Raw genomic sequence first — 23,401 nt, forward strand, 5'->3', positions numbered from 1 at the left:
TTTTTTTTTTTAGGCAGGGTCTCATGTGTAGCCCTGCTGGCCTTGAACTTGCAGAGATCCACCTGCCTCCCAAGTGCAAGGCTTAAATGCATGTGCTTTGATGTCATCTTTTAAAGTCTAGATTTTTCCTCTGTGCCTTTTCCTATTTCTGTTCTCAGCCCTAAAAATTACCCTGTACCCAGTAACCTGCTGTCTGAAACCTATTGTTTAGTACTCCTTACTCAATTTAGAAGTCATTTCCTCTGAGGTTACTCATCTAATAATGTTCTAGTTTCTCAAGGCAAAGTGAGGTACTCAGCTACTTTTCACTCCCACAGCACTTACATGGAATTCTAAGTTTTGGTGCATTTTTCTGTTTCACTCCCTTTTCTTATACATTTAATGACTGGGCAAAAACTCTGACTTGAATTAAAGGTATTCATAGTGACTCTGGGCAGTGTCAAGAAGTGAAAGGCCAAAAGATGGCCCAGGTCATAAAGGGCTTGCTGCACAAGCATGGGACCTGAGCTTGAATCCCCAGCACCCACATAAAAGCTAAGTACTTGTGCGCACATATACACACACTTATATGCCTCCCCTACAAAACACCCGCCCTCACCCCCCCAAAAAAAAAACACAAAAGAAGCCCAGCACTTGGGAGGCAGATGGATCTCTACAAGTTCAAGGCCAGCAGGACCACACAGTGAGATCCTGCCTTAAAAAGAAAAAAGGCAATGTCAATGGGGTTGATAACAGATTACCTCCTCGGGGATGCTGTAAAAATTAACTTCCAAGTATAGGAAGCAGAAACCTGGACTGAGAAAGTAACGTTGAAGCTGGTCTGAAAGCTAGTGGGGAAAACAGCAGAAGACCAGAGACTAAACCTGAGGGAAAACACAAATGGTGATTCCCATTATGTGTGCAATGAGTGTTGAGAATGGTTTTGAGTATTACAAACCTTGCTTCTGGGAGAGCTTAATGAGTAAGGCCCTGTTTGCCCCAGTATGTGTTTGTGGGTATGGGTGTAGGTTTTTTTTCTTTTTTGGTTTTGTGGGGATTTTTGTTGTTTGTTTTTCTTTTGTTCTGTTTGCTTTTAGAAAGGGTCTTACTGTGTTGCTCAGGTTGTTTTCAAACTCCTGGCTACAACCACCCCACCCCCACTCCAACCTCACCCCTCTTAACACCTTCCTAGTAGCTGGGATCACAAGCACACACTGCTCCAGCCAACTGACCCAGTATACTCCAATATACTTTCCTATAGTGTTCAGAATATTGAGTCTTATAGAGCATGGGTCTATTTATCTTCTAATTTAGACCTTTTACTAACATACTGAAGAACTTGGAGAGTCCTGACATTATCTCTTGCTAAGACTCTGAAGGGAAGTTTGGTGAAGCCTTTGTCAAAAGTCCCAGAGAAAATCCCTGGGCTCTTGCCTTCGGAGCCTCTCCTCCAGTCAGTTTCCTAGGTCAGTGCTTTTGCATAGACCTCAGTTCTTTCTCACCAGCCTTGATTATGCTTCTGATTTCTGTTTTGCTAACTGGGGTAAGAGACATTCTATTCTTAACTTACTAGTTTAATTTTGAGATATACCAATGGCTGGCCTCGAAAGAGCAGTTGGCATGTACTACTGAGTGCTGAAACTTAGTAAGATAAAAATATATTCCAAGTCCATTTCCCAGTGACAATCACTTTTAGAGTTCATTCCATGGGTGTGTGCATACCTGTATGTGTGTGCTTGTGTGTGTGCATACCTGTATGTGTGTGCATACCTGTATGTGTGTGCTTGTGTGTGCATACCTGTATGTGTGTGCATACCTGTATGTGTGTGCATACCTGTATGTGTGTGCATACCTGTATGTGTGTGCATACCTGTATGTGTGTGCTTGTGTATGCCCAGCAGTTGAGATTGAGAGCACAGATTTTGTTGTTTAAGATTTAGGCTGTTAGCTTTGTGAGTATAACAATTTCATTAAGCCTGCATTTTCTTTTCTTTAAAAAGTAGAGATTCTCTGGATATGGTGGTGCACACCTTTAATCCCAGCACTTTGGGAAGCAGAGGCAGGCAAATCTTTATAGATTCAAGGCCACTCTGGTCTACAAGTTCCAGGACAGACAGACAGTCAAGGCTGAATAGAAAAACCTGTATCCCCTCACTACCCCCCAAAAAGTAGATTTTTGGTTTTTCAAGACAAGCCTTCTCTGTGTGTAGCCTGGAACTCTGTAGACCAGGCTGGACTCGAACTCACAGAGATCCATCTGCCTCTACCTCCCAAGCGCTAGGATTAAAAGCGTTCACCACCATCATCTGGCTAAAAGGTGGATATTTTCTATAATATTTATGTGTAGGACTGTAAAGACAAAGAGTTACATACAGTTAAGCTCGCAGTCATGGTCAGCCTCATCTTAGTGAGGTCTGCTGCTCTGAACTGCTTAAAGGAGCAGACTAGAGCAATTGCATATTCTCTTTTATGAAATAATTATAACTTAATTTAAATTTTTGTTTTTAACTTCTATAAGCGGCTTATGAAACTGTTTAGTGAACTCTCCTTTAAAATGTACTTAAACAATCAAAACAAGCCCTAAAAGTTGATTTATCTTGGGCTAGCCTCAGTGATGGTGAGTGTATGTGAACCTGAGTCTCCTAGGGTGGCATCGGTGTTAACAGGCTAACCATGGTAACGTGTAAAAACGTGTAGTATAGGGTTTGGCACCTTCATCATATTTCTAAAATTAATTTTTAGTTGGAGTACGAAGTAATGAATTTCATCATAAGATCTTCATACATGTCATTATATGGTTTGCTTTTGTTTCCTCCCACTGTCCTCTTCTGTACCCCTCCCTCCCTCTAGCTGATTGTTTCTTCCCCCAGTTAGTTCTCTCTTCTGCTTTTCTATTGCCTGTGTTCCTCCTGTTAAGGCATCACATGTAGTATTAAAGAATTTAAAATCCTAGCCCAGGATTTCTACCCCACCTTTGGTTATTGAGTTCCTGGATGAAAGACACACACAGCCTTATATTCTCAGTAAGACTTAATCAGCAAGATAATCCTCCACAGGCATGCTCCGAGGCTGTGTGTCTCAGATGACTCTAGACTCTGTCAAGCTGACAATTTATATAATTTGCTGGGTAAGAAATAAGAAAAAGGACTTCATTTTGTTCCTTTTAATGCCCAAATAAGTCTTTTATTATACGTGTCTATTAGATTTGTTTATCTACTTTTTGATAGGCATTTGAGTTGTTTGTACTTTTTTGGCTACTGTAAATAGATGTACTATAAGAAGTTGTATACAGGTTTTTGTGTGGATATGTTTGTTTCTTTTAAGCTCATCCTTAGAGTTGAATTGCTGATATATATGAAAACCCGTGTTTAACCTTTTAAGGAGCTTCCACATTGTTTTCTAAAATAGTGGAAATGTACTCCCACAAGCGATGTATAAAAGTTCTACTTCAGAAGAGTATATTTTGTACTGCTGATGAGCCACTACTCAGGATCATAATGAAAATAATTACTGAAAATTATTGGGTTATATAGTGGTCTCCATTATGGCCCAAGATACCAAGTCATGAGCCTTTTCCTGATGGATAATCAACCAAATATGCAATTCATCTTGAATAGTTCTCAGGACTACTGTTCTTCTACCCCCTCCCAAATATCTTTGATATTTGTGTATTACTACTTATTAAGAATCTAATTTACCAAGGTTTATTGAAACTTAGAGTTCATAAACTAAAATTACTTAGGTCTTACTGAAGACTGATTTTTTAAAAGAATCTCATCTGTACAATGTTTGCCAGCATTGAAAAATTCCTAATGTACATGCCCACATGTGGATAGATACTGCATCATTGGCATTGTCTTGAGTTGGCTGTTTTCCCACTACCCTTGGACTAATATAATTATAAAATAATACATATTAGAATGTGAAGATGATCAAAAAAATAAAAGGTCTTATACATTTTATACTAATTGTATACTGAAGTTATCGTTTGTTGAGATGAGTTAAAATATTAACACCTGGCTGGAGTGATGGCTCAGTGGTTAAGAGTACTGACTGCTCTTTCAGAGGTTCTGAGTTCAATTCCCTGCAACATATGGTGTCTCACAACCATCTGTAATGGGATCCAATGTCCTCTTCTGGTGTATCTGAAGACAGCAACAGTATACTCACATATATAAAATAAATATTTTAAAAAATATTAACACCAATTTCTGACATTTCTTTTAAGAAAAGAATAGCAAAAAGAAAAGACATTTTAAAAAATTTCCGTAGAATAATACAAGATGAATATATGAAAGATGCAAAGTCTAGGACACACTGCAGCAGGCTTATAATCTCAGCTCTCAGGAGGAAGGTCATGAACTAAAGTAAGCCCTTTCTTAAGTTCCTTTGTCAGGGTATTTTAATCACAACCACAGTAAAATAAACTATGACAAAGGTCTTCAGGTCAGCCCATTGTCTGCTTAATAAATTTTCATGCTTCAGATTAGGTGCACCTTATGTGTGTCACACACAATAGTGCTTTTCTCTATGTCCACCTTAGTTTTTTAGACAGGGTCTCCCGTTGAAATTGGAGAATGCCATTTCAAATACCTGGAATGCATTTCGTTATCTCCAAGCCTGGCCCAGCTCTGGGGTTACAGGCTACACTGCCATGTCTGGGTGCTGGATGTTTAAACTCATGTCCTCAAGCATGTGCAGCAAGCATTTCACCCACTGACTTATCTCCTCAGCCCTGTAGCATGCTCTTGTCATTACACTTGGTAGGTGAGAAAGGTAAGAGACAAGAACTTAGAGATTCCAAATGTCTTTACGAATTAAGCTAGAGTTAGGGGTTTGTATTTAAGCCCACTTATTGAAATTATACCATCAGGCTATTATGAGCGATTTTATAGATGAAGTCTAATTTAGGGTATTTGGTAATATCTATTAAAATTGCAGTGTTCATACACTCTAAACCACTTCCCATGTGTACTATTTATCTTTGGAAAAATCACATAAGTGTACACATTTATATTTAATATATATATTCAAAATGTTTATTGTTGGGTTGGAGAGATGCCTCAGCAGTTGAGGGTGCATACTGCTTCTGCAGGCGTCCTATTTTGTTTCCCAGCACCCGTGTCAGGCAGCTCACAATCTCTTGTAACTCCAACTTTAGGGTGATCTGATGCCTCTGGCCTCTAAGTACATTTACATCATGTGCACATACCCACATTTAGGCACAGACACATACATGTAATTAAAAATAAAAGTAAAAAATTCATTTTAGAAACAGATGTCTGTTCTAGTGTTATTTGTGATGGTAAAAAGTTGGTGGGGGGGGGAATGCAAAGCAATGAAGTATGATCCATTAAGCACCACTTCCTCCCACCCCACCCCCTTTTAAGGGTTTGAGACATAGGTTACACAGGCTAGTCTTGAACTCACTCTGTATTCTAGGCAGTCTTTGAATTCTTACACTCCCTGCTTCATCTTCCACAGTAGCTTGGATTATAGTTGTGGGCCACTAGGCCCAGCTTGCCTGCCTGCCTGCCTGCTTTTTTATTTTTATTTAAAAAAAATTTTAAATTTAAAAAACTTCTATTTTTTGGTAAAACTAGTTTCCTAGTATATAAACAAGAAAATATCTGGAAAAATATAGTCAAACCTATTAATGGTTGCTATCTTGATAATGGACTTTCATTTTAAATCTCTGTGCGAGGAGATGTGTGGTTTTTAAACTTCTTTTAAAAACATAGTGTTAATTTGCATTTGTATCACTAGGTCTTTGGGTTCCTCATCCTACTGTCAAGTGAGAATAAGTCATCATTCATTTTTCCAGACTACAGGAATCATCTGTATTGCTAACTTTCTTTATATTATCTCCCCATGTTTATCCACGTAGCAAATGTCTGACAGTGTAGGGCCAAGGTTGATTTGAATGTATACATGTTTGCCTGATTCTTGTAACTTATTTGTGTGTGACCTTCCCTTTTTCTATCTCAGAGAAGAAGATTGCACTTAGGCCCTAGAGAGGCCAAGAAATTAGTCTTCAGTCCTGCCCTTTGAAGAGAGGGAAAGAACAAAAGAGTGGCAGAAGGCTGTCTTTTCTCTGACCCTACTTTCCTGCTTGTCAATTTCCAGTTTTGTGCATATCTGCATTTATCCTTGTTGCCATATCTGAACTGTATTCCCAGAGTCAGAAATGTCTGTCCCATGGTGTAACTTTATACCCAAGAGCTATCTAATTCCTCTCTCATAGATAATGTTTCTTTTCACTCCCTTTGGAGATTTTTTCCTAGAAAAATAGTTTTGTTTCCCAGTCTAAAAGTAAATACTGTAATCCTCCTTCCCTTTCTTAAAGACTCATGCCTCTCCTCCTACCAGTTCATCTTCTTTTAGCAACATATTTCTTTTGATTGATGTTTTGTTTTGTTTTGTTTTATTTTTTAAATAGGATCTCTATTGTCTTCAAACCCACAGAGAACCCCCTACCCCTGCTTCCTGAATGGTGGGATTAAAAGACGCACAACACTGTGCCCAGCAACTCCATATTTTTTGAGTAACAAACATTGCCCTTACTGCATAATCCATATCAGTTTGATTTTTGAACTGTGCTTGCATTGCAACTGAACTTGACAGGTTGCTTGACAGGTAGTTTAGCCTTTCTTTATTTGTGTATCATTTGACAATGCTAACTCCTCCTTGGTACTCTATTTCTCTTTGCTTTTGAAACTCACTATAGGTCTCACTATGTAGATCTGTCTGGCCCTGAAACTACTATATAGACCAGGCTGGCCCCTAATTCACAGTGATCCATGTCTGCCTTCTGAGTACTGGAATTAAAGGCATGTGCCAACATGCCTGGATTCTTTTGTTTCAGATACATTCTTTTCCTGACAGGATTGCAACTATACCCAGTCTCCAACAGAGCTCCTTCTATTTCCTGGTTACTATCACCAATATGTCTTTTAAAGATATCAAGGGAAGGTCCCAAGGCGTAACACTATTACTGAGGCTATGGAGCACTCACAAAAAGGGACCTAGCATGACTGAACTCCAGAAGACCCAACAAGCAGCTAAAAGAGTCAGATACAGATATTTGTACCCAGTCAATGGACAGAAGCAGCTGACCCCTATTGTTGAATTAGTGAATGCTGAAAGAAACTGAGGAGGAGGGCGATCCTGTAGGAGGCCCAGCAGTCATAATTAATCTGGACCCCCCGAGATCTCTCAAACACTGGACTACCAAACAGGCAGCACACACCAGCTGATATGAGGCCCCAACACACACACAGCAGAGGACTGCCAGGTCTGTGTTCATTCAGAGATGATGCACCTAACCCTCAAGAGACTGAAGGCCCCAGGGAGTTTAGAGGGCAGGTGGCGTGGGGAATGGGGAGAAGGTATAGGATGTGGAGCAGTAGGAAGGTGGACTGGGAGGGCGGATAAAATATGGAGTGTAAAATAAATAATTAAAAAAAGATGTTAAGTTAGCTGTGCTCACAATTGAAGTCTGTTGTTTTTTCTCCCAGCGTTACCATCCACATCTCTATTTTTCTAGAGCTTCTATCTTGATTAAAATCACTGCTCCAGGTGGTATCTTACACAGTTAGAGACTGAGTCTAAAGCAGTGGTTCTCACCTTTTGGGTTGCAACCTCTTTGACAAACTTCTGTCTCCAAAAATATTTATGTTATGATTCCCAACAGCAGCAAAATTATAGTTGTGAAGTATGGGGTCAGCACAACATGAAGAGCTGTGTTAAAGGGTCGCAGCACTAGGAAGGCTGAGAACCACTGCTCTAAAGGGTCATGAATTCCAGTCCAACCTGAGTTACATATCAAAACCTTGCCTCAAAACCCAAAAACACCTTGGCTGGCAAATTGGCCTAGTGGATGAAGGAACCTGCTTCCAAGCCTGACAGCCCGAGTTTGTTCCCCTGGACCCACATAGTGGAAGAAAGGACTGACTCTGCATTGTGTGCACACACATGGCCACACACAGACACATGTCCACAAGCTAAATGATAATATAATAACCACTTTAAAATATACACCTTCAGGAACTGGACTATCATGCTTTTGAATGCCAGGCCTTTAGTCAAATTTATTTAAACTATTTAACTATTATGATTCAAAGTAGAGCTCAAAAATCCAAGCTTTCTTCTGTACTCAAAAATTTAAAAGCCTCAGAATTTAGTAAGAAATAAACTTTTATCTCCAAAAGTATACTTAAAAGAAAAAAAGTCCCCAACAAGTTATAGAAGACTCATGTTGCAGGGGACAATCTGGTTGATATCCAAATTCCTAATGCCTGGAGGATTTCAAGGAGCCTGCACTCCTTTCCTAACAGATCTCTATATATTCAGTCTTTAAAAATTCTACTTTATTATTAGTGTGTATGCATACGTGCACATGTGTTTTATGATATTTGTATGTGTGTGGGTGTGGGTGCATGTGTGCCAGGGCACACTTATCAAAGTCAGATGACGGCTTTTTGAGAGTTGATTCTCTCCTATGATGTGTTCTGGGATTGAACATGCATGTCTTCAGGCTTACATGACAAATGCTTTCCTACTCTCCAGTCTGATATGTCATGTTGACATTGCCTCCCTTTGTTTCTTTTTTGTTGTTGTTACTGTTCATTTGTTTCTATGTGAGCCATATTATTTGCCAAATTAACTTGTTCAGAAAATATTTAAAAGTATTTTTTATACTTTCTATAAAGCATTTGGTTTAAGAACTAGGAATACCAAACTAAATAAAAATGAACTGTATCCAGGACATGTGGCCCAGGCAAACAAGGGTAATGTGAAATTGAAGTGCAATATGATAAAGATTATTGTGGTTGAGCAGTGATATGGGCATACGTAAGAGATAGTATCTAGTGCCAGGGAAGATAGGTTTCTTTTACAGAAAAGATGCCATTTGAATTGGGAATTAAAGGATTAGATGCAGCCTCATGAGGACTGTGACAGAGACAATACTTCTTTGTGAAAACAATAAGGTAGAGAAAAAAGTGTCCCTGTTTCAAGAAAGGTTGCTGTGCACACCCATCAAGGAGAAGTGATAGGTGGAGTAGGTTGGAGTGAATACCTGAAAGTGCTAGTCAGCATGTAGAACTAGTCACGCCCATCTTCTAACCTGATGGAGCACTGTGCAGCACCTAGTCATATACAGTCTGCCCAGAGGGCCCTGCCTTTTGGCAGTTGTTACTTCCTTAGACCCAGGTTCCATATATTGGTCCCTTTATCAGCCATCTCTGTCCTGACTTCTTTTGTATACGTTCTAGCCCATTGGATTTCAACCTTTTTAATGCTATTTCCCTTTAATACAGTTCCTCATGTTGTGGTGACCCCTGACTATAAAATTATTTTTGTTGCTACATCATAACTATAATTTTGCTATTGTTATGAATCATAGTACAAATATCTGTGGTTTTTGATGGTCTTAAGCAACCCTAGTAAACCAGTCATTTGACCTCCAAAGGGGTTGTGACCCACAGATTGAGAACTGCTGCTCTAGACCTTGGCACATACCATTATCATACTTTTATGGATGTCTTTCCTGCCAAACAATCCTATTGTATTCTTTCTGTATCACACATATCAAGAACTTGGTATTTCATCCAAGAACTTGAGCCTGACTTGTAAGTACTGGGGGAGTACTTTAAGCAGGAGTGACACACTAGTGAGGTTAGGGGGAGAAAGTGAAAACATTTTAGGGGAGGCAAACTGTTCTAGAAGTTTCTGCTAATGCACATTATGACTTGCTACTGACACAAGTGATGATCCTGGATATTTATTGAATTGTTAAACAGTGATGTGATTGGCCAGATTGGGGAACTATTTTACGGACAGAACTGTGAACTAGAGGTGTGTGGTTTCTAGGTCCATTTTTGCCTACAAGCTTGTGGGCTTATACAACTTTTTTAGTTTACCTATCTTGAAAATTGTGGCCTTTGGACTGAATGGTTATCATTTTTCTATAGTTGTGTGCTTCTCAACAAACAAAATCCTCATCCTTTACTGAGCCACTTTTAATTTTAAATGGCTATAATTTTCCCTGGGTCTTAAAGACCCATTTATGGAAGAGTCTCTGACTATAGGTCTGGCACTTTTCTCTTTCTTCAGGGTCATATATTCCAATCCTAAATTTATATTTGGTGTTGTCTTCCAGATTACATTTAGCATAAATTCAACCAAGTGAGTCTTTGCTTTTTACCTGCTAGGGTTTCTTCAAAGGTAGCTTGCCAGTTCTCTACAGGAGTAATTAATAGTTCACAGCATGACTGCCCATTGTCTCACATTATCCTCTTCACACATAGAACATGGTGTTTGTAGGACACCCACGAACCATGTAACAAACCATGTAACGGAGGAAGTGCTGGAGGCCATAAACAGCCAGCACTCCTAATTTATTTGATGAAGTCTTGGGTGTTTGTGCAGCTGGACAGACTTTTCTTTTCCACCAAATTGTATCAACATCAAGTTTACCTACTGCTTGTGTAAACATAGGACCTCTTCACCATGGTTATATTCATCCAGGAGAGGAAAAGGTCCATAAAGGCAGAGAGAGAAGTTCAAAGGCTTTAGAATGAGAGAGGCTTGGAATCTCCTCGTTGTTCCATGACACTGAATTTGGGCAAGTTATTTAAGCTCTCCATTTCTTCATTGTGAAATGAGTTTGATATCTTCCTTGTAAGGATTTTGTAGGAGTATATTACAGGGTACCTAGGTATCTGAAGCTCTGTATGCAGAACTGGAATAGTGGATTCTTATTGAACATGAGACATGGTAGGTGATGATTACAGAAGTGTATTGAATTAATAGAAAATATTAAGCAAATGTTAGCAGTTATTTAAAAATGTAAAACAGACTTATGCGATCTGTTATATTTTTCAAATTTTCAATTATAATTATTTCTTATGCAACACTGGGGATTGAGCCAAGGCCATGCATATTCTCAGCAAGTGCTTCATCCCTGAGCTCCAGCTCCAATTATTAGTATTTCTCTCCAAGTCTGCTAGTAAACTAGGAAAATATAAGCATGGTGCAATTAATGATTCTAAAATGGGACAGAAAGTTAATGCAACTAAAACAGATATAGTGGTAAGCTTTAAGAGCCTATTGATTCTAACAAATTATGTTACCATAATCAGATGCTACCAGAATCAACCAAATGCTATACACATGTATAAATGCTGCAATATGGTGCTTGCATACATGAATAGGTACATTCTACATGCGAGGTGGAAAAGATTTTGTATACTAGTATTTTCAGCTTAGCCCAGGAAGCTTACCTCTCTGTCCATTGTATTATTTGGTTATTTTCTAATTTTATTTCAGGATTATAACTGTGATAATTGAGTGTCTACCACATGGCATTTTGTTATTCTCACAGAATATATGATACCCAGCCAAAAGTTCTAGACAGATGGTTTGTTAAGTTAGACCTTAACAGATTAAAAGCTTTCTGTCTATGGGATTCTATTCTCTATTGGCCTTTCTGTTATCTCAGTCATCATTGACGTGTATTTCTTGCTTTCAAGGTTACATAGTTTGTTATATATAATGATTTATATGGCTACATAGTGGGTTATATATAATGCTTTGGACAAGTTTTCTCCCATGTTTAAAAATTGTCTATTACAGGTAGCTAGGTAGGTAGATAAATAGATAGGTTACTTTCAGGCATACATCTTATTTTTCTTTTATATTGCTATGATAATTTACATGGAGGATGTAAAATGTGTTTGTAGAACTGTGTTTAAGGAAATTATTGTCGTAAGTAGTTGATGAGACTTCCTTTTATTAACTTTTCTATCTGGCTGTAACACTGTTTTTCCACCTCACATTCTATAATTCTGAGAGCCGTTTTTTTGTTCCTCTTATTACATAGTGACCCATTTCAAGAGTATCAGTGAGTTCTGTTTCTTTTGAACCCTGTGCTCTTTTTCTAGCTCATCTCATCTCTTCCAACTGCCTCTATTTAGAGTTGGTGCCAGGTTTCATTTGCAGCTTGCCCTGCTTGGTCTCCTTGCTTTTGTCTTTTCTTCATAATTGGCTGTCTGTCTTAAATGAAATGTATGTTCCTCTCTCTAAAACCCTTTAAAGCGCCTGCCTGCTACAGTTAAATTCAAGATTTATAACTAATAATTACATAATTGTAACTAATTCTTACTCATCTTGTAAGGCTCAACACCATACCTTCTATACTTGATCTTAGCCAAAAGGCCGAGAAGCGGTAACACCATACCTTCTATAGGAGCTCCAGTCATCCTACCAGAGTTTGGGCATTAATTTTCTGTCACCAACTCCAGTACTTGAAGTTTATCTTTTTAAGAAAGGAATGAAGAAAACCAATATGTTGGTAGTAAACTTTTCCCTACCCAGAAAGTGTAAAAGCGCGAGAGGTATCAGGTTTATAACCTGATAATAAGGCTCATTATCTCCTAAGGAAGGACATGCATTTTGACAAGAGGGTAGTATTATAGAGTAAATTACCACTGCCACTGTAAGCCTCTGTGGAGGTTTACCCATTCCACTGGCTATCCTGGCTTTTCTTTTTTTGTAAATAGATGCTTTTTGCTATTAACCATTTTAATCAGTGGTCCTTTTGCTTATCACAAGATGTGGCTAACATGTAATAGATGAATTAATTTGCTCTGTAGGAGGAAAAGCACCTGTCATTCTCTTTTTTTTTAAGATTTATTTATTATTATATCTTAGTACACTGTTGCTGTGTTCAGACACACCAGAAGAGGGTGTCAGATCTCCTTATGGATGGTTGTGAGCCAACATGTGGTTGCTGGGATTTGAACTCATGACTTTTGGAAGAGCAGTCAGTGCTCTTAACCGCTGAGCCATCTCTCCAGCCCCTGTCATTCTCTTATAAATAAGTTGATTAGATTTATGCACCATTTTTTTAGTTACTGAAAATCACTAAATCAATATGAAATGTAAATATTTATCTAAATTGTTAGAGGACTAGATCCTAGGTAGCATAGGATGCTAGCATGATGAGTTCACTACTATAGTGGTATATTGAAGAATACTTTTAAAAACATCTAGTCAGTCTTTTTTTTTTTTTCCTGGTGCTAACTCAAGTGAACCTTTCCTGACTGCTTTGTTTAAAATCACCTATCTAAATATTTTTCTGAGACCCCTAAAACTATTAATAATTAAATGATAGAGGAGGTACTGAGTGGTCTTTTTAACTTCCTGATTAATCCTATCTTCAAGAGTCTTAGAACAAATTTTGAATTTTGCATTTATGTGCAGTTAAAGAATGCATGTGATACTTCACTTTCTCTGGATATTTACAGAGAAGCACTCATTTACTGAATACAGACTGTATGTCAGGCAGTGTATTATGTTTCGTAATACTTAAAAAAAAAATGATCGCAAGTATTGTAGACAAGGAATCTAAACTTGAAAAAAGTGAAATAACTTTTCTGCAGTCACAGTTAGGAATAGAGCCAGGCAGACATGTTATCTACAAAAACCCTTCTCTTACTAGTGCACTTATTCAAATAAGCATGCGTTTTAATAATTATGCTGGTTTTAATAATTATTTTTAAATTTTTTGTGTCTCTGTGCTTTGCTATACACTCCACTTTTTTAAGTTGATTTTTTAAATCTATAGAGCTTAATTAAATGTCACTATTACATTTATTTTTGGATATACTTCTTGCTGGGGATTAAAAATGTTATGATTTTCATATTATTTTTTATATACTTTATGCAGTTGATTTCTTTAAACCAATTCTTGCCTAGTCATAACAGCTTTCTCTCTCCTGAATTTATTTCTGCAGAAATGTTGGTTAATGCCAAGGGTTTCTTCATGCCTTTGCTATTACATATGTTTCTCTTAAACGGTCTTTACTGAAGGCAGCACTGTTGCCCACAGAATCCCCTCCACGTCCCCAACTACTAATTGTGCTTGTTGAGCAGCAGCAGGAGCTTTGTGTTGTTTTTCTTTGTTGGATGTGTTTGCTAAAGGGAACAGACAGTCCCACAGCTTAGTGTGTGCGCTAAGCTGTGCTCTGCCTTTGTTGTATTAATGGCTCCATGTTCTCCTGTTACAGATGGCTGAGAGCTGCAAGAAGCCAGGACCATGATGGCTCAGTTTCCCACAGCTATGAATGGTATGTAACTTTGTGCATGGTAGGATGGGCTTTTGTTGTGGTGGGAAGCCTATTTGAAATATTTGTGGAGATAAATTTGATGTTTTAAATATAAAACTTGAAGTATTCTGATTGAAAACACAGAGCATTTTAGAGCATTACATGAATCTTCTTACTAGTATTATGCAGTAAATTCCATGTTTTTGTTGAAGCATTTTTGGTAGTATCTGGTATATGTGCTTCCCATTAATCTCACCCATTAAATTAAGGTGAGAATAATTTAAAGATATATTCTGCTTAATGCATAAAACTGAAGGACAAAGAGCTGAGTGCCTTTAGGTGAATAATAAGTGTATTTTTAGTTGCACAGATGATTACAAATAGGTGAGGCCAACAAGATTCATTTAGTTATATAAATGTAAGATTGAATTTCCCTTTATGAATATTTATATTATATTATATTAATGCTTATAATGTCTAATTCTTTGACCCGACAACCCGTGTTTGACATGGTAGAAGGAGAGAAGTGATTCCTACAAGTTGTCTTCTGTCTTGTCTTCCTCCTAGTAAATAAATAAATCTAATTTAAGACTGTGTAAGATTAAAATGAATATTGTGTTCAGTGTGGAAATGGTGTAGAATTATAGTGATTTATATTACAGACACCTTTTAAATAAAATAATTACTTTTCCATAATAAATGATATATAAGTTTAAGACAGCAATGCTCTATCCAGGTTTGAGGATTTCTGTGCCTCATGAAAGAGTTTTCACTAAGCTCAGTTTACTTACAAACTTCAACAAGCATTTTAATGAGGTTTACAAATAAAAAAAACATACAAGTAATATGATCTCATTCTCTTTTTATTCCATAAATATTTCTGTCTATTATGTAGCTCATTGCACTATACATAAAAATCATTTGAAACAAATAAAATGTTCAATGACAAACATGCTTATGTGAATAAGGTACAAATTATTAATTAGAAAGTGGTTTGTAGGCATAAAGATAATCATTTTTTAAAAAAAACTTCTGAAAATTGATAGCAGAGAGACTGTTATCTTTGTACTTAGCCTATTAAAAATAGTTAAGTAACTTGTGTATTTCTAATTTATGTCCAGTTCAACATTTGAAATGTTACTGAAAGTCACATCCATGTATAATATAAACTTGAAAGCAGTTTCTGCACCTCTAGCCAGTCGTTTGCCACAGTTGTTGATGCTTGAGGTTGTTGAGGCTTGCCTGTTAGCATACCTGGATGCAGTAGTTTGTGTTAGTGCTGTGACCTTTCTTCTAATTTTGCCATGTCTATTTTATCATTCTGAGGCTAACTACAGACTTTGTAGGCTACTTTGGTTCTCAGTATGACATCTGTCTAGCATAGTAGCCACATCGTTGATTTCAGTTTCAATTTAAACTAATAAAAAATGCGTAAATCCCGCTGCTGCATTTCATGTGCTTAAAACCACAGGTAGTTGAGTCTGCCTTATTGGACAGTGCAGATGAAGAACATTTATATCATGTCACATGGTTCTAGTAAACAAGATTTTTTACTTGTCGTTGGTGCTTCACTTCCTTTTTCTTTTTTCTTTTAACAAAACTAGAGTGTTTGTCAGTCTCTCGTGTTTTTGCAACTGCTCCTAATATTTTGGACTGCAGAACTGTCCTTCCCAAAGCCTTTTTAATCACACTGCTTTGCATTCTGCTTTTCAAAAACTGAATACATTTGCAGATTGAGAGAACATGATAGAAAGGCCTTCAAGTGCTAGGCAAGGGGTTATTTCAGATACATGCTGCTACTGGATGATATTGCAATGTGATGAAGCTTGTTTCAGCCTCAGAATTATGGGGTACTGAAGACTGAGGAAGAGTTCTGAAACCCATTACAGTGACTTTATCTATAATCTAGTACAGAGAGGAAGTGATACAGGATAAAAAAAAAACCAAAACCAAAACAAACAAAAGCCAGTAGCTTTACCAATAGTCCCTCCTCCCATCTTCTTGGAGCTTTCTTACTAGAGTTTTAGAGCTCAGTAATATTTCAGCCATATGGTTAACAAACTGCTAAGCTAGATGCTGGGTGTGCAGTCAGGTACAGCATGGCACTGTACTTGAAAAACACAGTTTTTTACTTTTTTATTTTTTTTTTTACTGGATATTTTCTTTATCCAATTTATTTCAAATGTTATCCCCTTTCCAAGTCCCCCCTACCCCCGCCCCCCCGGAAACTCTCTATCCCATCCCCACCTTCCCCTGCTTCTATGAGGGTATTCCCCCACCAACCTACCCACTCCTGCCTCTCCACCCTGGCATTCCCCTACACTGGGGCATCGGAGCCTTCGCAGGACCAAGGGCCTCTCCTCCCATTGATGACTGACAAGGCCGTCCTTTGCTTCTTACATGGTTGGAGCCATGGGTCCCTCCATGTGTACTCTTTGGTTAGTGGTTTAGTCCCTGGGAGCTCTGTGGGGTCTGGTTAGTTGATATTGTTGTTCTTCCTAAGGGGTTGCAAATCCTTTCAGCTCCTTCAGTCCTTTCTCTAACTCCTCCATTGGGGACCCATGCTCAGTTCAGTGGTTGGCTGTGAGCATCTGCCTCTGTATTGGTCAGGCTCTGGCAGAGCCTCTCAGGAGAGCTATATCAGGCTTGGTTTTTATAAGTGAAGTTCCCACAACTTAGGCTACAGGTTGGTTTAGAACAGTATAAGTATTTTATTTTAGAGATTTAAATTAGTTTTTGACTAGTATACATTATTTATCTTAAGTGTTATTTGTTTAAATTTGTTTTAAATATTATTTTAAATTGGAGACAAATATCAATGCAGACTATTTCTAATACTTAGTTTTTATTGTATATAAATATAGCATGTTTGGATTATTTACATTTAGAATTGTAATATTGATGTGTATCTAGCTGTGTTCTTCATGTATGTTTGTATATTTATAGATATGTATGTGTAGCTACACATGTGAAAACAGGGATGATAGATATTACTGACTAGTTGATCCTTTATCATTGAGAACTTTCCTTTTTCACTGGTTTTGTGAGTGTGCTTAACAGAGCAAGTAGCAAGAAGAGAATGAGGAACAGAGATTCTTCTGAAAATCCATCCTCACTTTATTGATGAATTGGGGGAGGGGCATATAGTAAGAATTTTGCTTTCTTTAAAAAAAAATCACAGAAATAAGGAATGTACTTTAACTTTAATCCCAGGAGTAGGGACATGGGACTGCTTTGGACTGTCCACAGCAGCTGACTATGATTTGCCTCGTGCTCTAGCAAGAGTGTGATTTTGCCAGATGCAGATAGTTTCTGCAATTGTGGGCCATTTGGAATCCTGGGAACTTCTCAGAGGGTATATAAACGCTAGGGCCCAAGAGAAGCGGTTAGGTTGTTGGTTGGTTGCTGTTGGTAGCAGCTTGTTAAGTTGTCATTTGCAAAGAAGAAACAAAAAGAAGAAATTAGATATTCTCACAGCAAAGATCAAACTTGCCCCTAATCAACAAGAAGTAGTTTAAGGATAACATCAACCTCTTTCCTGCCCTTGACTTTATTCAAGGATCTCTTTCCTCTTTATCCTTTTTTCTCCCCCACCCAATGTTAGGAGGTTGAAAGGGTAGAAGAAAAGGGGTGAAAGAAAGAAGAGATAGGAAAAGATAGTTCCAGAAATGGATAGAATTTGATTATTGGACAATGGAAAGGTCATTATCTTTTAATGGAAATATTGGGTACCAACCCCCTACCTGTTATGTTGTCTTTCCATAAAGCTTGCAAAACCAGACTAAGATAGGGAGGTCTTCTTCCCTTCAGGTGCAGAATACCAAATAGCTCTTTTGAAAGATTCTTTTAGTGCTATATTATAAATAAGAAAGCTAGAATTGTATCAACTATTTAAAAATTGGCTTTGAAACACATATATTTCTGAATTTTTTTATTTTGAAGTTATCTCATTTCCAGAAAATTCTTGGTACATTAATTAAATTTTAAAGTGGTCCTTTGTTTTGAAAGTTATTTGAACTTGATTTAAGTTACTTTGTGTCCTAACTTATTGAGCATTTCTATTTACACATAATGTTAATAATAATAAAAGTGAATGTTGCTTGTGATTTTCTAGGTGGTGGAGTCTTAAATGTTAAGACTGTGAATGCCTTTAAAAGGGATTCATGGATTCATTTTTGTTTCTCTTGCATGTTTACTGAATGAGTGAATATGCAGGGGTCATGATTGATACTTAAAGTCATGAAGAATTAAGCAAATATTAACAGGCTGGGTGAGTTTGCTGCTCTGAAGACAAGCATCCAAGAAGAGTTGAAAAGATAACTGTATATAAAAGAGCACCATTAGCTGGGTGGTGGTGGTGTACTCCTTTAATCCCAGCACTTGGGAGGCAGAGGCAGGTGGATTTCTGAGTTCAAGGCCAGCCTGCTCTACAGAGTGAGTTCCAGGACAGCACCATAGCCAGGCATGATGGTGCACCCCTTTAATCTCAGGCAGACACATGTGAATCTCTGCTGAGTTTGACGCTGTGTGGTTTATATAGGATGTTCCAGGCCAACCAGAACTATACAGTGAGACTATTTTTCGTCCATTTTTAATTAGTTTCTTAGGTTAGCATACAAAGTGGTGAGTTTTTTAAAATGGAATTTTCATACATTTATTTCATTACCCTTTGTCATTCTCAAGCCCTTATTTTATTGTAGGCATACTGTTTATTCCATATGGTCTCTGAGGAACCCTTTGAGTTAGGTGGCATTCCTAGGCTACAGAGTTGGCACCTACAGTGCAGTGAGCTTGGACATCTTGTCCATGTATGCTGGAGAAGATAGTTTAGGGAGTTCAGGCTACCCCAGTTCTAACCTCAGTTCCCACGTAGTCAAAGTTTTGTTTTGTTTTTCCACATGCCAGGGACCAAACCCATGGCTTTGTGTTTGATAAGCCATACACTACCATGCTGAGTTAATCCTCAACTGCCCAAGTTCTAATCTCAGCTCTGCTACTTACTGTATTACCTTAAGCCAGTTACTTTTCCACCACTGCTTTTAGTTTACTTCTCCATAGTAGTCCTCTAATTTATTGTGTGGCCCTAAGTTTAATGAGACTGAACATAAGTACATGACATCATCCAGCTCACAGCTGTTTTCATCCTTGTTGTCATTTTCATCTTTTTAATCAACATTTTCCCAAAGTCATACATAGTAAATAAGTTCTAATACATATGGTTGTCCTGCTCATCACAGGACTTCTGACAGATTTTTTATGGAATTTTCTTTTTTTTTTGTTTTTAGATTTATTTTTTATTTATTTTATGTGTATGAGTACACTGTAGCTATACAGATGGCCATGAGCCATCACGTGTGTGGCTGCTGGGAATTGAACTCAGGACCTCTGCCGGCCCACTCACTCTGGCATAATTCACTGTAGCTGTCTTCAGATGCACCAGAAGAGGGCATCAGAGCTCATTATGGGTGGTTGCTGGGATCCGAACTCAGGACCTTCGGAAGAGCAATCAGTGCTCTTACCCACTGAGCCATCTCGCCAGCCCTGGAATTTTCAAATGAGTATATTATTATATGTTATTTTTAGCCATTCCTCCTCACACACTGGTCTCCACTATGTACCTGGTTTATTTCTCTAATCTTAATAAGTGAAAGATGATGGCTAATGTTATTTTATTGTAGGTATGTTCTGTATTGCATGGATAATATGCTCAGTCTCTCTGATAATCAGCTGATAAGGCAAGGAAAGTTTTATTGCACATGTAGTTATATCAGAAGTGTATGGTTTAGCTATTTTAGAATCTTAGTTCTTCAGCATATCTGTTTCTTTATTTTTAACTCTAACTCTTAAAAAACGTTTTATAGGTTTTTTTTTTTTTAATTCAGTCACTTAGGCTAAGGAAAGTGTGTTATCAAATCAGTTTTAACATCTGAAATCTTGAAAATTGCCTTTCTAGTACCCATTTTTTACTCAGTGTGGATAGCAGATATGTACAAGTTTATGTATCTAGATACATCTGGTCCCTTGTTGAGAGATGTTGAGTAAACCAAAAGAGTAGCCAGAAGTGATGTATAGATGATTATTACCCAAGGTGATGTATAAAGCTTCCCAAGGGACTCCTTCAGAAAGCTGCTAATGATTAAATGTGAAAGGCAGGTGGCAAAGGAGTCTTTGAGTGTTACATTCCCTGCATCCCAGACCTGTGTAGTAAGGCACTCTTTATTTTTCTCCCTTGTTCCTTTTTTTATTGATTCAGATATCTATTCAGCAATCATTTTTAAATGTTTGCTCTTTTCTGAGTACTAAACTGGTTCCTGGAATACAAAGATAAACACACAGAGCCCCTGTTCCCATGCCTCATTGTCTGGTAGAGCAGAGGGACATCAGACAGCATGTTCTCAAGTGCTCTGCAGAAGCATGACCTTTATTGAGAATCTAGAAGAGGAAGCCATTATTGTCATTTAGATCTCTTGGGTCTTCCTGATGGAAGTGACATCTGCCCTGACCTTGAGAGATAAAGTCTGAAATGGAGGGTCAGGGTTATAGCTTGGGGTAGACATCTTACCTAATGCAGAGAGGCCTTGTCAATCCCCAGTGGTGAAGGACAAAGAAACATGTCCCTTTGCAGCAAAGTCAGACTAGTTATTTCCTGCTACTTTCTGTATACACATTGGTACCTTAGCTGGTAGTAGCCTCTTTGGTTTACTTAGAAATCTTGCATATCCCAGCCTCTCAAAACTACACCCTTTTTGTGTGAGAGAAGTGCTCTTATACCACCTTGGCACATGGCAAGATGTTAAAGCTTCCAGCCTCTGCTTAGGTTTTAATCTTTCCTGTTATCTCACTTCTGGTTTCGCACTTAGAATTCCACAACTTTTGCCATGCTTCTGCTTAGGGTCCTTCACAGTTAACACAGTAAATGGTGCTCCTTTCTAGGTATTTACCTCATTCTTGTGAGCTGTGTACAGTAGATTCAATAGATGTTAACTGAGTGGGTGACTGAAAAGCCTTAGGGTTGCTGTATGTAGTTGAGAGAATTCTACTTTTATGTCTGAATTCAGACATTAAATAGTCTCATCAAATGAATGTTTAAGATCCATGTTTACATGTTAAAATTTTGTGTTCTTGTGGATAAGACAGTTTTGAGCAGACTCATGTACATCCTATAATATCTTGGTCTTTCATATATGTTTTAGGAGGGCCAAATATGTGGGCTATTACATCTGAAGAGCGTACCAAGCATGATAAACAGTTTGATAACCTCAAGCCTTCAGGAGGTTACATAACAGGTTTGTATTTAATCTTTCTCATATTATTTATTATTATAAATTATGTTACTATTTATTTATCTTATAGTTAATTTTAATAGCTGCTATCAGAATTGCATTAAGTAATAAAATTCATATCTATCAAAATTCTAGAATTTAAAGATACTTTATTTTTCCTGAAACTGTCTTAATTTGTTGATTCATTTTGGCATATGGGAGTTTTTTTCTTGAATTCTAAATGGTGGCCAGGAATCTGTTTTATTACATTTAATACTACTTCAAGAAGTTTTTAAAATTTATTTCTTATACCAGATAGTTTTCCCAGAGATTCTCCCCACCAAAAAAAGAAAACTTTTAAAAATTTTTGATTTATTTAGGATTTGTTTGTTTGTTGTTTTGAAGAGGGTCTTGCTGTATAGCTCTGACTGGCCTCTAACGTGTTACATCCTCCTGCCTCAGCTTCTTCTGAGTGCTTTAGATTACAGGAGTATGGCACCCCAAAGTCTGCTTCCATAATGCTATCTATCCTTTGAGCCTGGTATTAATTATTGGTGTTAACAACATTTTTTGTAGAAAGACCACCAGAACAAAAGAAGTGATCAAGTATTCAAGATTTTTCATTTATAAACTCCGTTCTGAAAACCCAAGCAGAGGAATTGGGTTTTGTGTTCTTGGGAGGTGCAGCAAGTATACATACAAGTATGGGGAAACCCATGGGAGATGTTTCCCTAGCCCTTGGTAGTTATAATTATAGAACTTGTTTAGGGTGAAGAATCAAAGATGAATAGCACACTCTTTCTTCACTGATTAATAGAATGTTAGTGGTGACTTATATTTCTCTAGAATATAAATAACTTCATATGTATACTTAATAATGTTACTGATTAAAGTCAGTATCATGTGCCAACTGTTATTATTTGTAAGTATTGGAATAATTCTGTTTACTAATGTACCATTTGGCTTTTGTGTTTATTACTTTCAGGTGATCAAGCCCGTAATTTTTTCCTACAGTCAGGTCTGCCGGCCGCAGTTTTAGCTGAAATATGGTAAAAGCACTTTCTTTTATAAATGCTCTTAAATCTCTAATGGGCTGTTGTTGTTGTTTTAAATAATATGGTGTTAATATCATATTATTTTCATTTGTACTCTACTGTTAAATAAGAATATTTTGTTAGCTTTTTTGAGAAATAAATTATACTAAGTAAATGATTGAAAATAATTTGAAGTGTTCTATAGAAAAAATTCTAACTTAATTATTATTTAAGACAGAATATATGTCTTAAATATATATAAGACTTAACAGAATATAAGACTTAACATTGAAAAATATTTATGTGTAACTTGACAAAAATCTTAAATTCCTTTCTACTATTTTGTTGTAGTTTTATTGATTTTCATCATTTTTAAACCCCATTGTGCCATCCCTTTCCTTGCTCTTACTTTAAAAATATTCTAGAGGAGTAGCAGAGATGCTCAGTGGCTAAAAGCACTGGCTACTCTTGCAGAGGGCCTGGGCTGAGTTCCCAGCACCCACATGGCAGCTAACAACCATTTATAACCCTAGTTTCAGGGTATCTCGCATCCTCTTCTGACCTCTGTGGGTACCAGGCACACATGTTGTACATACACATACTTGTAGACAAAACACTCATAAAGATAAAGAGGTAAAAAAAAAAATTCTTAAAATGTTCTAGAATATCTGGGGTTGTGTTTTTTAAATGTATTTACAATAAATAAGAACTTCTACCCCATTCTTTTTCCTTATAAAACATTTGTGTGCTTGACTGATGCTAGTAGCAAACATATTTTCAATTATTTGAACAAGTGAATAAATTAAGTTTAGAAATTATGTATCTATATAAAATATACACACTATGTTGCCTTGGATGTCCTAAAACTCACTCTGTAAGACCAGGCTGGCCTCAAACTTGGAACAATGCTTTTCTCTCTGCCTCCATGATGGCTAGGATTTTAGAGGTGTGCTGTTGTTTCTGGCTTATGATTACAGTATTCCTGAATGATTATTGGTGGAAATCTCTCCAGACT

General features: G+C 37.4%; 1 protein-coding gene and 1 long non-coding RNA gene across 8 annotated transcripts in view; one reads left to right on the forward strand and one right to left on the reverse strand.

Moving 5' to 3' along the window:
• Itsn2 (intersectin 2) overlaps positions 1 to 23,401 on the forward strand; it is a 122,567-nt gene that overhangs the window by 7,749 nt on the left and 91,417 nt on the right. For all 7 annotated transcript variants that reach the window (XM_031356653.1, XM_031356651.1, XM_031356650.1 and 4 more), the window contains exons 2-4: positions 14,052 to 14,111; positions 21,284 to 21,376; positions 22,338 to 22,401. In XM_031356653.1, coding sequence (XP_031212513.1) covers positions 14,081 to 14,111; positions 21,284 to 21,376; positions 22,338 to 22,401 — 188 coding nt within the window. In that variant the 5' untranslated portion in view covers positions 14,052 to 14,080. The remainder of the gene's footprint in view (positions 1 to 14,051; positions 14,112 to 21,283; positions 21,377 to 22,337; positions 22,402 to 23,401) is intronic.
• The window catches only part of LOC116080296, a 93,592-nt gene that overhangs the window by 5,536 nt on the left and 64,655 nt on the right, over positions 1 to 23,401 (reverse strand). The window lies entirely within an intron of this gene.

This window comes from Mastomys coucha, unplaced genomic scaffold (genome assembly GCF_008632895.1).
Source record: "Mastomys coucha isolate ucsf_1 unplaced genomic scaffold, UCSF_Mcou_1 pScaffold6, whole genome shotgun sequence".
NCBI classification, from domain to species: domain Eukaryota; kingdom Metazoa; phylum Chordata; class Mammalia; order Rodentia; family Muridae; genus Mastomys; species Mastomys coucha.